Source organism: Chaetomium fimeti (genome assembly GCF_033439085.1).
Source record: "Chaetomium fimeti strain CBS 168.71 chromosome Unknown B0H64scaffold_2, whole genome shotgun sequence".
NCBI classification, from domain to species: domain Eukaryota; kingdom Fungi; phylum Ascomycota; class Sordariomycetes; order Sordariales; family Chaetomiaceae; genus Chaetomium; species Chaetomium fimeti.
Window position 1 is genome coordinate 7021 of NW_026944330.1, and position 13357 is coordinate 20377.

At 55.5% G+C, this 13357-nt stretch overlaps 4 protein-coding genes across 4 annotated transcripts; all 4 read right to left on the reverse strand.

Moving 5' to 3' along the window:
* Nucleotides 1-2132: 2132 nt before the first annotated feature.
* On the reverse strand, nucleotides 2133-3507 carry B0H64DRAFT_453263 (uncharacterized protein). The gene has a single exon (XM_062807235.1). The coding sequence runs from the start codon at nucleotides 3352-3354 to the stop codon at nucleotides 2554-2556; it is 801 nt and encodes a 266-aa protein (XP_062661632.1). The 5' UTR covers nucleotides 3355-3507; the 3' UTR covers nucleotides 2133-2553.
* Nucleotides 3508-4682: 1175 nt separating this feature from the next.
* On the reverse strand, nucleotides 4683-6441 carry B0H64DRAFT_370651 (uncharacterized protein; the record flags this gene model as incomplete). The annotated part of the gene is made up of 3 exons (XM_062802099.1): nucleotides 4683-4837; nucleotides 4927-5736; nucleotides 5802-6441. The coding sequence occupies 3 exons, from the start codon at nucleotides 6439-6441 to the stop codon at nucleotides 4683-4685; spliced, it is 1605 nt and encodes a 534-aa protein (XP_062661633.1).
* An 879-nt stretch (nucleotides 6442-7320) lies between these two features.
* Nucleotides 7321-8379, reverse strand: B0H64DRAFT_65297 (uncharacterized protein). The gene has a single exon (XM_062808570.1). The coding sequence runs from the start codon at nucleotides 8230-8232 to the stop codon at nucleotides 7486-7488; it is 747 nt and encodes a 248-aa protein (XP_062661634.1). The 5' UTR covers nucleotides 8233-8379; the 3' UTR covers nucleotides 7321-7485.
* Nucleotides 8208-9966, reverse strand: B0H64DRAFT_384151 (uncharacterized protein). Its single transcript, XM_062802987.1, has 2 exons — nucleotides 9719-9966; nucleotides 8208-9648 (listed from the first exon to the last, which is right to left on the reverse strand). Exons 1-2 carry the CDS (start codon nucleotides 9740-9742, stop codon nucleotides 8527-8529), a joined length of 1146 nt encoding a protein of 381 aa, XP_062661635.1. The 5' UTR covers nucleotides 9743-9966; the 3' UTR covers nucleotides 8208-8526.
* Nucleotides 9967-13357: the final 3391 nt, after the last annotated feature.

Consider the following 13357-nt stretch of genomic DNA (forward strand, 5'->3'; position numbering starts at 1 on the left):
CAACTCGCCTACAACACCACCGTCACGGAAACCACAAAGGTTACGCCATTCTTCGCGAATTACGGCTACGAAGCAGATTTGCGACAAGGGCCCGAAGTCTTGGTGCCCAGAGCAGCAGTCAAAGCCGACAAAATGAGCTCGCTGCACGCGATGCTCAAGGAAGAACTCGAATTCGTACGAACAAGGATGAAGAAGTTCTACGACAGAACCAGGCTCGAGGGACCTCGCCTGGAGGAGGGGGATAAAGTTTACCTCGTCTCTCGAAACCTTCGCACAAAACGACCAAGCAGGAAGCTCGACTTCCGCAAGATCGGACCGTTCAAGATCGACAAAAAGATTTCGGAGAACAATTACGCACTCGCGTTACCCTCGACAATGCGACTACGGACCAACGTTTTCCACATCTCACTTCTGGAACCAGCGCCCAAGAACGTACGACTCGGCAGGGACGTCGAGGCAGAAGATGAAGAGGAGGAATGGGACGTTGAGGAAGTCCTAGACTCACGCATCACGAAAGGACAGTTGGAATACTTGGTCAAATGGCTAGACTTTGGCCCAGAAGACAATTCATGGCAACCAGCTACGAATCTCAACTGCCCCGAGAAACTTCAGGAGTTCCACCAGAGGAACCCGGACCGACCAAAGGAAACCCCACGGACAGATCGACCCCGGCGAGGAAGGGGTCGTCCGAAGAAAAACTAGCACGATCAGCAGGGACCCAGGAATAAGGGGAGGCGGGACAGGGACGCACCCCTGGGCCCAGGAGGGATCGAAAGGAAAGGCACCAGCAGAACCCGACGAGGTCGGTTGCGCGACAGCGGCCTCTTGACGTTCCTGCTCTGCCAGAACTTCCCCCTCCTGCTCAAACATCGCCAGGGCCTTTTTGTCCAGGGCAAGGCGCTGGGCGCGGAGGCGCTCCGCCGTCGCTAAGGCAGCCACGAGCGCCTGATTCGCAGAACGAATCGCTTCGTTGGCCTCCGCCTCTTCGGCGTCCAGACGGCGTTTCCGCTCAACCAAAATACGGACCGCAGAATCGTCGTAACCAAAGGAATCGCACGACGCATTCCCAACACGAGAACAAGAGACGCAGGTATCGTCCCCGGGAGGGACACGACAATCAGGAATTTGCTTTTCTTTGCAACGGGTGCAGCGCACCATCTTAAGGGCCACAGCACTGAGAATGTCGGCCCGAGTACGACGGCGATCGGTGCTGGACTTCTGAAAACGATTCTTGCGCACACGGTTAGGGGGCATGATTGTCGATGACGGAAGGAAGAAGCGATGCACTTACCAAGAAATTTTAGGGCTGTTGGCTCTACTTCAAGGAAGTTGGCAAAGGGAACAAGTCGTCGGGGCGTCGACCTCAGGGGAGGGGCATCGTGTCACGGATATGGCCGCATGCAGCCGGCCGGCGGGGTATGATGGCAGTAACCCCGGACCAATCACCCGACGAGGCACTCAGCCAGTAAGAAGCGAGAGCCATGGTGCTCAATGTGCTCAGAGCCAAGACTCGTGAGCACCATGAGCACCAGGTGCTCAATGTGCTCAGAGCCAAGACTCGTGAGCATAATGAGCAACAGGATTAGATAGTATATAGTCACTCGTTCTGGAGAGCTCTGGGAGTTCTCCAGTTAGCAATCACAACTACAGTTCGCTACAAGCTCGAGAGCCTACTGTTGAGACAAGTCTTTGTTGTGCACCCTTTGGCTGCACCGAACCTAAGCACCCTTGAGAGAATACCTTCGACCGATACTGAACCCTAACAGGACGGGTCCAGAGACAGGTTCGTCACATAGGGGTTTACGTATAGGCTACTTAACTGCTAGACCTACCCCTGTAATCCAGGGAAAGGAACCCCTATATATAGGGAAAGACTATAATATATTCGAAAAACGTATTTAGAAAACGTACTCAAACCTATAATACTATAAAATACCATCGCCAACCAACCTCCAGAGGTAAGCAGTTAAACAGATTACGAATTATTCAACTAAGGGGTATATTACAATCCGGGGTGTGCTTGGCGTGCTCTTAGCGCCTAGATAGGCAGTTTGTGGGCTTACGTAAGCCCGGGAGATCTCTTTTGTATATATAAACCTACGTTCTTTTCTATCATTAGTTCAGGAAGCAATGCACTCTTTATCTTCCCAACTCCTCTACCAAGCTCCCAGTTGTGTAACAGCGGTGCCTACAAGATAGTTGTAAACTCAAAAACAGGCAACTCTCGCTTCCTCCTTTGCTCGTTCACCCGTACCATCCCGACGCCAGCGAGATACTCGGTGAAACGACGAATTTCCGACTTCCTGGGTCTGATTTGGTTGTTGAGCCAACTGAGGGCAAAGTCAGGCCAAAGCCGAGGTGATGCTTGGTTAGATGAGGATGCCATATCTCTCCAAGCTTTCCAGCGACTGGATAAAGTACATAAGGGAGGTGGGTAGGTAAAGCTGACAATGCAATATTATGGAAGCGGGGTATCATTTGGGGGTTGGTATTTGTGAAGGCAGGCAGCAGTGCCGAATCCGTGCTTCAACAACCGAAAGCAAGTAAGGTGCATTATTGCACACCATCACCACTCTCACAAGTCGCATATCCATCATCTCCATAAGCCGATCCCCCATCATACCCATACGCACTATACCCCGACCACCCACCACCACCCGGGGCACCCCTAATCTGGTGCGGCGGCGTGCACGGCGGGGGGGACAGGCGAGCCGGCGAGCAACCACGACCACGACACGGCGAGCGGATGTGATCCGTGTCCGACTGGTAGGCGGCCGCGGCCGTGTCGGCGGTGGTGAAAATGAAAGCCCGCGGGCGGGTTGGGGATGGGCGTAGGCGGAAGGAGGAGGATGGGGTCGGGGTGCGGCGTCGGGGGGAAGGGGAGGGACGCAGGCGGAAGGGAGACGGGCTGCGGCGGCGGCGCGCGGGTGGGGTGCGGGCGTGGTGGGCTGAGGTCGTGGGGGTGAGCGGGTCGTGGCCCGGCGTTGTCGATGGGTGCCAGCCGCTTGGGGACGGGCGGCGGGTTGGGTGGCTCTGGAGGGTGGGGTTGGTGGCGGAGGAGTCGTCTAGTGTTGACGAGTGGGAGGTGGTGGTGGTGCGGTGCTCGTACCGCGGGAGCGCGCCGAAGTGGGTGGTGTTGCCGTTTGCGTTTGTGTAGGCGAACGGGGAGCCGAGGGCGGAGGAGGGGGTCGAAGTGTGCCCGCGCACTGCGGAGGTGGTGTTGTGGGAGGGCCCCGCAGTCGAGGCAGAGGTCGGCGCCGTCAAGCTTGTGCCAACTGCGCGTTGGAGCGCATCGCTTGCGAGGCTAACCCGAGCGCCATTGCGGCGCTCCCAGGGTCGAAGGGGATCGACCATTGTTGTGTGGTGAACGTGCAAGTTTTGTGACTTGCTGGGGAGCAAAGTGCTTGACGACTGGGTTCGACTTGATGCGAAATTTCTAACATGGTAAAAAGTACTAGTCGCGCTACGGAGGATACTTTATAGTTTATACACACTGTTGTTCGTACACTGTCCTCCACACCAATAGTTGTCAGGTTGACGATTTATGGAGCGGGTAGCGCTATCCCTTGGTATTGGAGACGTTCCTTTGAACATATTGGTGAGAACTTCACTACAGTTTGTGTTCTGAAAAAGACTATCTGAGACTGGTGCTCGTGAAAGTAGATCTATTCAATGGCTGAAGCTCCAAGACAATACAATTCCCATGTGGCGGCGTGTGATACAGTAAATCGAACCATGGATTAATACAGGATTGCCGACTCTTTCTCAAGCCTTTTGTTGAGTTTCCAAACAAGGTCAGTGGATAGGCTACGAATGAATGTATTCACATCTCAACAAAGGTAGCGCAGCAAACCGGCCAGGTGATCAGGACTCACAATTACACCATCAACCTCTCACCTACCACGTCATGGCAAAAGTCTATTGATGAAGCTGAAGTACTGACCATTGTGTGAGTGCGGTTGAACATCTAACCATGCTTACTTCTATGGAATCACAACTATACCGATCACGAAACCATGTGTTGCTTGAAAGCACAAGCCTAAATTAAGAATACTTTGTCGGATCTAACTACACCTATGTGATGACAGCTTTGCAAAGAAGTAAATCCAAGAATACGCAAGGAAAAAGCTGGTAATGAAGGTGGGGATGGTCTACCACCACTTCAGTTTCCAGGAACCATCCATATTACCTAAAGCCCGACCTTTCCAAGAGATTAATAGGATGCCAATCTAATTATTTAACCAAACGCCTCCCCATGCAACCCCTTTTTTGTCTAACCAAACAATGCCATGACGAAATCAATCCCGTCTTCCCATTCATTAGAATCATATCCAAAAAAAAAAAAAAAAAAAACCCCGAAAATATCCCTTCAATGCATGTGTCGAGTAGCCACCCCCAAACGTGAGCAGGCCCATCGGCGCCGGTGTCCTTCTCAAACCCCTAACTCCGGCCTGATGCGTGGGAAATCGAAGCCAAGTCCGATCTTGAAGCGCCCCCAACTCCGGAATACCTCACCAGGCGCCCCGAACCGTCACCCTTTGTTCTACCCAACACCCATCCGTGAGACCCGGAGGCCGGACCAAGCAATCCAATCCCCCTTGGGAGGATAACTGCCCTGGCTCTACCGAAATCCAATCGCCAGGGAACTCCTTGAGGCACGGTCGCACCCCCACGCATCGAAATCAAACCGCGCCGCCCTCGTCGGTTTGGGCGAAAGGAACTCTCGCGTTCTCCTTGCCGAGAAGACGGGTGAGACGGCGCGGGACCGCGGCGGGAGGGGGTGTGTCCATCCTCCGAGAGGGCTGGGCCTCGGCCAGTGAGATGCTCGGGGCTGAAGCTGCATGCCGTGCACGTCATCTTCGTCATCCGTCATCGCATCTGGCTCCATGGTCAAGGCGAGCGGTCCCTCCAAGAGAAGAAGCCCACCTCGGTCGGATGCGGGCCAAGACTGGCCTTGGTGGAGGCTAGGGGCAGGACCGGACGAGTGCTCTCCCATGTACGTTCGGGGATGGTGCGGGTACGGAGGGGGAGGAGGGGGCGTTGGTCGAAACCCAAAGTCTCCTCTCTCCCCTCGGGGCGGGAGAAGGCGAGGGGAGTACCTGCGCGGAGGCAGATCCTCCGTCCGTAGAAGCTGAATGGGCTCCTCGGCGTCCGACTCGTAATCCCCGTCGCTGGCCGAGACGTACGGAGATTCCCAGTCCTCAGCCTTGCCACGCCACACCTCACACACGGACGTGGCGACGGAGCGGTAGCCCTGTTCCATGGTTGCCATGCTAGCATGGCTGATGACGGTCCTTGGGCGGCGCGGGGGAGGAGCTGGCCTCTCGCACTCGTTTCTGCGCTCGTGTTCCGGTGGCGGGGTCGCCTGCTGCAGTAGCTCCCGATGCCGTTCCAGTTCCCTCGCCGGGCCTCGTTCTCGGAACGACGGAGTCCTCGTTTGGCTAAAACGATGGTGTTCATTGTAGTTGTCATCATTGTTCAAGGGGTGCTCATCCCTTCCCTCTTCGCTGTCGTAATCACGTTCACCGTTTTCGATTTGTCGCTGGAGAAGGTGTGATCCGTCCTGCAGCGGCCACGAGGAAGAGTAGTTCAGCTGGGAGTTATCGGTCCATGCCGAACTGCGAGCAACCGTTGAAGCCGGCTCCGGACTAGGTTCATAACGTGGACGGCGCACGTTCAAGGCTGACTCCCCGGAGTCGGATTGGAAATCCCTGAGCTCGGAGCCCGAAGACTTGTCTACCGGTTGATGTTAGTCTCTCACTCATGACAAGTCATGATCTCGCTCGGGGGGATCTGCTTACTCTCACGTGTTTCGTGTGTGATGTGGTGGCGCCTGTGAGGTCTAGAATGTTTGGGTGACTCTTTGGAAGAACGACGAGGCGGTCGCGGCGGTTGTCGTTTCCCTAACAAAGACCTATCCCGGGAGCCCGACGATGAACAGTCCTCTGAGTCACGCACGCGCTTCGTGTCAGATGTCGATGACCTGCGTAGAATCGTGTGTTCCTTCAGGATGATTGTTGGCTTTGGAGCATCGTCCGGGTAGTCTTCAATGTAGGGGGTCTGCACACGCCGGGTTTTGCTTTCGGTGGCCTTTTTCTTGTCAACCTTGTGGTCTTTGGCATCGCATCCTGGGGTGCCCCCGGCCCCGGACGGTCGGGGTTTTGTCGAGCGTCTTCGCCGATCTCGTTCCTCTTCGGTGTCTGTGTCCTCTTCGAAAGCGGTAATCTCATCGTCGTCCTCCGCTCGGCCTGCTCCACACGTGCACTTGGCGAGTCCGCGTGCCTTGGGCTTGGGTGACCTCTTTCTCCTAGGGCTCCTCCCTTTTGTGCTCTTTCTCTCGGTGCCCTTCCGTCCTTCGTAGACATAGTCGATGCGGACACTATCACCTGAATCGTAGTCCGTGGTAGTTGTGGTAGCACTCGGATCGTCGTGGATGTCCATGTTGCCTGATCTTCTCTTGCAGCGCAGCTGCTACACCTTGGGGGATGAGGAAGAGACTTTCAAACATCGGAAAGGAAGTGATGGTGAGAAGAATGGTGAAGACGGTCATGGAGGGCAGTTCGTCTGCGAGGAGGGAAAGAAAGTAAAACCCCCACGAGGAGAGGAGACAGGTAAAATACGCTGGGAAAGACATTTTCTTGTTTTGGAACATCTAGAAGAACCCAAGTGGCAAAGATAGGTACACAAACAACAGTCGGGAATTGGGTGGGAACTTGCCAAATAAGAGACAAGAGCATTTGTGGCTTTGTGCGTATGGGCTGCATCAGTTTGGCTAAGACGGCTTAATCAATCCGGCCTGCGTGGCAGATGCAAAAAAAAGCCATTTCGTGGCTTCGGTTCAGTTTGGGCCGCAGGGCAAGCAACATTCAGGGCTGTTGTCAGGCAGGAGAGTGAGTCTGAAGTGACCCGATTTGCGGGTTCTGTTTGGAAGGTGTGCTTGCCTCGTTTTCTCGGGCAACCACGTGGTGAGCCAAAACAGGCACCTCGGGCAGGAAAGCGCTTTCCAGGTTCCCATAGGCCAGGCCGGTCAGGTAGGAACGATTCGCTGTCAGCTTGCCATCGCTGAGCCCGAAGTCGGGTCTGGACCCGAGTGATGCCAGATGGCGGCAAGCTCGGGAGAAGTGACTTGGACAACTTGAACTTCAGACACTGCATCTCGACGTGGACCAGCCTGATGCAGACTTCACCCTAACACTCCCGCGCTTCCGTGCCTCCGCGGTTCACACAACAAATGACGTGAGAAGAACGAATCGGCGAATAATACATCAAGTTTATATTTGGGGAAAAAAAAAGAAATTTCTCAATTTACCTTGCTCACCTGCGGCCCAACGGGGGTTGCGGCCCAAACCATGCACCCTTTCGACGTTCCATGAACGGGTCCCCCCTTAACTTGAAGCACCCCAGCTCACACTATATATTGGGAAGTACAAAAAGGAATATACCTTTGTTTGAAGCATATCGTGCCCTACCGTGTATTGCCTAGGCCTACCGATGCGGTGGCCCGGTCCGATAACCCTTGTAGCCGTCGATGACCTCGCCGTCCGGGCCCGTCGTGCCTACATACACGTAATGGAAGGGCTCCCTGGGTTTCGGTCTGGCTTGCCGTGCCCAGCCATCGTAACTTGGGTCGGCCGGCCGGGTCTGAGCCCGCGGGGGATGCGGAAACGGTCGAGTAGGGGGCGGATCACGCCGGTGTGGCCCTGTGTGAGAGTCTGGTGAATAGTAGCTGTAGCCAGTCGCGTAACCGCTAAACCCTCTTGTTTCATGAGGCGGCATGGGCCAGGGAAAATACTCGTCGTTGATACCCATGGTTGTCCTTACGCGATCCGCATGGACCCAGGCATATTCGATTCCATCGTCGAAATGGGCACCAGAATGAGCATTAAAATGAGTATTAAAACGTGCATTAAAATGAGCGTCAGGGTGGTCTTTCAAATTTCTACCCCTACCAATGTCATCCCGCCTTGTTTCCGTGCGGCTGCGGGCCCGTCGGTAGAAATCGTCGTCAATGGGGCTCGTACTCGGGCTCGACCTGGCACGGCCAGCGTCCGTGAAACGGTCGTCGCGGTGGATATCTCGACGGGATTTGGGATCCTCTTCACGAGGGCGCGAAGACCGGCGGCGTCGGCGACGAGGTCTGTCTTGATCCCGACAACAGTCCTGATCCCGGGCCCAATACGGGTCACCGTATTGGGCGTCAGGCGGAAATTGTACGTAAGAGTAGTATGCCATTGTGTTGGGGTATCTTAAAGCGGATGACTTTCCATAATCCTATAAACTCAGGGTGAACACGGAGAGCGGGTTTAAGTATGAGAAGTAATGGCGCCCAAGATCGCTTTAAGCCCTCACAATGGCCACACACGGGTAACAGGGGGACAATGGGATTTTGATGTCCTCGAGCAGAACTGTTCAGTGGGTATAAGGCCAATAACTTGGGACAAAGAAAAAAAAAAGTGACCGTTGTATTCTACAGACCCAAACAAAAAGGAGAGATCAAAAAAAAAAAGAGTGAATGTCCGACCCCAGTTAACGAGTCCCCTTCCCCCTCCGTTTCCGTGGCCCATCAGTGACCGCGCTCTTCCCCTCGGGCTCGGTTTCGGAAATATCCTTCTCCACTTCGACGAGGTCGCTCGAGCTTCTACTCGCGTTGTCGTCGGCAGCCTCAACTTTGACGCTGGGGGTGCTCCGCCCTCCCAGAACCTCCTGTACAAGCCGCTTGCCCTCATCCAGTTCCCCATTAGAAGCCCCGCAGGCCATGCACTTCCACATGCCTAGCTCGGATAATGACTTTGTTCCAGGCGGTGCCTGCCCGTTGACCAACCGGCAGCTAGAGCACATCAGGACAATCCTGTTTTTGGCTGCCGTCTCGTCCTCGCCCAGGAGAGTATCCAAGATGCGGTCGTACCAGTGCGATTCGGCAGCGGGTGCCATTGCTGCGGGCGGGTATTGCATGAATGCAGGGGCCGGTCTTCCGTCAAACGCATTGGGCGCAAACTCAGCCGAGGCATCCGTATCGGGTTGCGCGGTCTGTTGTTGAGACGGGGTACCGAGCCTGCTGTGTGGCCGAGATTGGGGAGTGCCGGGACGGGGTGCGGGAGGTCGTTGAATGTTAGCCGTGGGCGGAGGTAGCATGTTCGTGCGTTGAGGCATCCCCGAGTGCTTCGCCTTCGACCGTCCTTCGTCCTCCTGATCCCCGGCGTCACCTCCCTCAGCTGTCTTCTTCCCCTTCTTTTGCTTGTTTTCGGCCTCGCCGTATTTCTGCAGCAACTCCAGAGTCGAATCGTACTTTGTTGCGTCTTTCAATTTCTGAATGGTCTTGGTGCGCTCTGTCTGGTACTCCTTGAGCCGTGCACTAAGCCTCTGAATGCGGTAGTCGAACAAGGCCGTGACGGCAGCGCGAACAAGAGTGATCACAATCGGACCGCCCGCGATGCCGGTCCATTCCCAAGCTCCCATGTTTCTCCATCCCACGACCAACACCAGGACGATGCCATAGACCAAGTATGCGAAGCCGAGGTAGAGAGAGCAGAGGAGTTTGATTCGTCTTGATTGGGCCCGGTTCTGTTCGAGCCGCGTTTGGGTAGTTGTGATTTTGGCGGAGAGGGCGGAAAGCACCTTTTCAAACAATGCCGGGGAGTCGTCTTCCTTCTGTAGGAAGAAAAGAATATGGTTAGACGAGCGACCGAACGTTGCATCTTGGTTTCTCTCAGGTACTCACCCCCCACGGCCAAAAGGAAACCATTGTCAAAGAAGCGAAAAAGGTTATCGGGCCCGATAGGCAATGAACGTGAGAAAAGAAAAGGAGTAATGTTGCCTTGCCAGAAACGACTGACCGGCAGAGGTTCTAATTGTTTTGCGGTGAGAGCCTGTGTTGCAGCTTGCCTCCGGCCTTCCCCAGCCACAAGAGGTGAACAGCAGGAAGTGGTTCAGGACAGGGAAGCCCAGAAGCTTGTGCACAGTGACCTCATGATTGCTTAGAGCGATATTTACCGTTAGTTAGGGAGTTATCGTTTTCGTCCAATTCAACGGGAACGAGGGCGGTTGTCTCGGCCACTCGGCTCAGCTGAACATCACGGTGATCTGTGCTAGATAAACGCAAGAGGATAGCCAGTGTTCTCACCACCAAACCATTGTATTCTCTGTTCTGCATTCACAAAACCGACCACACAAATTCAAGTCGCAGCGCGACGTATGTATGTAACGGGTAAATTACGCCTCCCGTTATCGGGGTTTCCTCCCATCTACCCCTGTCCCCACATGGCTGTTGCCGGCGGCAGTGTCCCAGCACGCGCAGGCCCAGGGGTCCCTCCTCTCGGGGGGGTCGTGCAAGGCTGTTGTCGCACAGGCGAACTGCGGCGCGGAAAGCCGAAACGACAACTATCCACTCGAGATTAAGCAAACCTGGGAAGGATGGCGATGCTGATCCGAAAAGGGAGTGGAACTTGAACCTTTGTGTGCCGCTTAAAGCCTTTTAATTTTCAAGTCCCTTATTTCGCTGCTGGGGATAGTGGTGATTCCCTCTTTTTGCTGTACACATTGGAGAGGGAGAGGGAGAGGCATTGGTGTTGTTGCTTGGTGTCCACTCCTCGCCGCAGCAACCGAACCGCGCCCATTCGAAGAGGACGCTGACGATCCCGAGTTGTCGCTGGGTGTTGCGGGTAGTATAGCTTACAAATATGTTCCAGGTGCGTGCAGACTTACAATTCCCGTGGGTTTGAATGCGCGTTACGGAAACTGACCAAAACCGTGGCAGCGACTCAAGGGCGCAATCGATCGCACCATCGCCGAGGAGCAAGCAAGGCAGAGGGCAGGCCTCGAGGCTCTTGGGCCTGCGCCAACACCAGGAAGCGCCCCACGCCGGTCACGATCGTCGAGCACCGCGGGGACTCAATCCCCCGCCCGGCGCCCTCGGCCGACAAAGAAAGCGAGTCAGGACATCACGTCCAGAGATGCGAACGGCGAAGGGGCCAATCCAGATCCCGCTGTATTCGAAGCTGCATTTGTTATTGACGATATGGACGACTCGGCCGTTCCCTCTAGAGTAGCGACGCCGTCCTCGGCCGACCACGACACGGGAGCTGGGATTTCTAGGAGAGCTACACCACAACCCGGTGCTGGCGCCCCTCTCAACGGGGCAGTTGACCCCTTGACAACCGCCGATAATGGAGAAGCCAACAAGCCCGGCGCGGAGCCCGCAGTTGGGGTTGGGCCAGCCGGTACCCATGCACCATCCGAGTTGCCGCCAGAAGTGCGAGCTCGGTTGCGGAAGCTGGAAAAGCTAGAGAAGACGTACCCAGGTTTGCATGCCGTCGACCGCGTGGCGCATCTTCTTCAATGCTGATACTCTTCAGAACTCCTTCGATCCTACCGTATTGCACACAGTCGAGCGACATCCATAGAACCGTTCGAGAAGGCCCTCAAGGAGAACACCCCGCTCACGTCCATTAAGGACCCGGAAGCCCTAGTCGAGTACTTGAATCAGATCAACCTGAAAGGGGACATGGTGATGGGGGAGCTCAAGCGTGTTACAGCTGAGAAGGATGATTACAAGAAGAAGACGGACGAGTCAAATGCAGCGCTGGCGACCGTGAAGGAGGAACTTGCCACTTTGAAGGCCGCCCAGTCGAAGGCGCCCGTGTCAGGGTCGAAAGATACAACACATCCGACTGAGACAGGATCGACCGAGAGAGAGGATAAATCGCCAAAGGAAACGCGGGCGGAAGCCGGAGACCGCGAGGACTTCTTTTCGTATGATGACGAGATTCCTCAACTCCAGGTCGAGATCCAGAAAAAGTCGGAAGAGGTTGAGCAGCTCCAGGCCGAAGTCAAGAACTTGACGGATGAACTATCTCTCGCGAAGGAGCACAGCGCCGGTCTTGTCGAGAGCCTTGAGAATACAGCTAGGGAACTCAGCGAAGCGAAAGATGCCGTGGCCGTCAAGGCCTCTGTTGAAACACAGCTAGAGGCCAGGAACATGGAGATCTCGACACTCACCGAACGTCTCGATAAGGCACAGACTAAGCTGAAGGATCTCGAGGCACAAGCCGAAAAGGCCAAGAACGAGGCAGCCGCAACGGTCAAGGAGAAGAGTACCCAGCTCACTACCTCCACTTCTCGAAACAAGGAACTGGAAACTGAGCTGAAGAAGGCCGGGGAGGCCAAGTCTTCCCTTGACCGGAAGATCAAGACCCTCACTTCCGAAATCGAGACACTGAAGAAGACCAGGGCCGAAGATGAATCCAAAATTAATGAGCTCAACAAACAAATCCGATCCGCACAGGCCCCAGCCGCTCCGTCTGCGACCCCGACGCCAGCTCAGAATAGTGCGCTTGCACCTCCGCCAGCCGGTGGTGGCAAGAGGAGGAATAAGAAAAAGAAGAAGGGCGGCGCATCGAACGCCGCTGCCGCAGTAGAGCCCACCCCGAGCGAGGCGTCGACAACCGATCAACGGCCCGCATCGCCGGAAGGCTCGACAAGTGGGGAGCTTCAGGCCGAGTTGAGTCGCCTACAGGAAGAGTTGGTAGAGAAGGACCAACGGATTGAGAGGCTATCGAAACAACGCAAGACGGAAGAAGACCTGCGCGAGGAGATTGAGAACCTCCAAGAGAATCTGATGGTGATTGGCCAAGATCACGTCGAGGCAAAGGAGAGGATCAAGGAGCTCGAGGCCGAGAAGAAGGCATTGCAGGAGCGTATCTCGGAACTCGAGAAGGAGGCCGAATCCTCAGCAGCAGCGGCCAAGGGTAGCAGTGAACTCCAGAGCGAACACGAGTCCCTGAAGGAAGAGTTCGAGAACCTGAACATGAAGTCATCCACGCTACAGTCCGACCTAGCTGCCGCGCAGCAGCTAGCTCAGACTCGGTACAAGGACCTCACAGCGCTCAGAGAAGTCCTCCAAAAAGCCCAGCCGGAGCTGAAGAGCCTGCGGCAAGATTCGGCCACACTCAAGACCACACGGGAAGAACTAAACGCGAAGAACACCGAGTTGCGCAATCTCGAGAAGCGCGAGAAGGAGCTCAAGACGGAGCTCGCGAGGGCGCAACGCCTCACTACCGATCACGAGGGCGAGATCAAGACACTGCACGAAAAAGTCTCGCAAGAAACAAATGCACGCCTGCGCCTAGAGGACGAGAAGCGCGTGGCCGGGCGTGATCTCCGCCGCTCAGAAGCCGAGAAGATCGAAATCTCAGCCAGGGAAGAGAAAGCCTCGCGCGAACTCCAGCGCATCCAAGACGAAGCCGCCAAACTCCGGCCACGCATCCGCGAACTCGAAGACGAAGCCTCCCGGCTCAAGAAGGAACAGGAGGTCCTCCGGGAAGAAGTGGGGCTCAAGACCAACCAGTACAGCAGCGCGCAG

What these genes read in the sequence shown, in the direction of transcription:
- B0H64DRAFT_453263 (XM_062807235.1), bottom strand. Translation starts at nt 3,354, where the DNA reads ATGGTCGATCCCCTTCGACCCTGGGAGCGCCGCAATGGCGCTCGGGTT.
- B0H64DRAFT_65297 (XM_062808570.1), bottom strand. Translation starts at nt 8,232, where the DNA reads ATGGCATACTACTCTTACGTACAATTTCCGCCTGACGCCCAATACGGT.
- B0H64DRAFT_384151 (XM_062802987.1), bottom strand. Translation starts at nt 9,742, where the DNA reads ATGGTTTCCTTTTGGCCGTGGGGG. An exon ending in TTTCCTTTTGGCCGTGGGGG is followed by an intron (nt 9,649 to 9,718) that starts GTGAGTACCTGA and finishes TTCTTCCTACAG; the next exon opens with AAGGAAGACGACTCCCCGGC.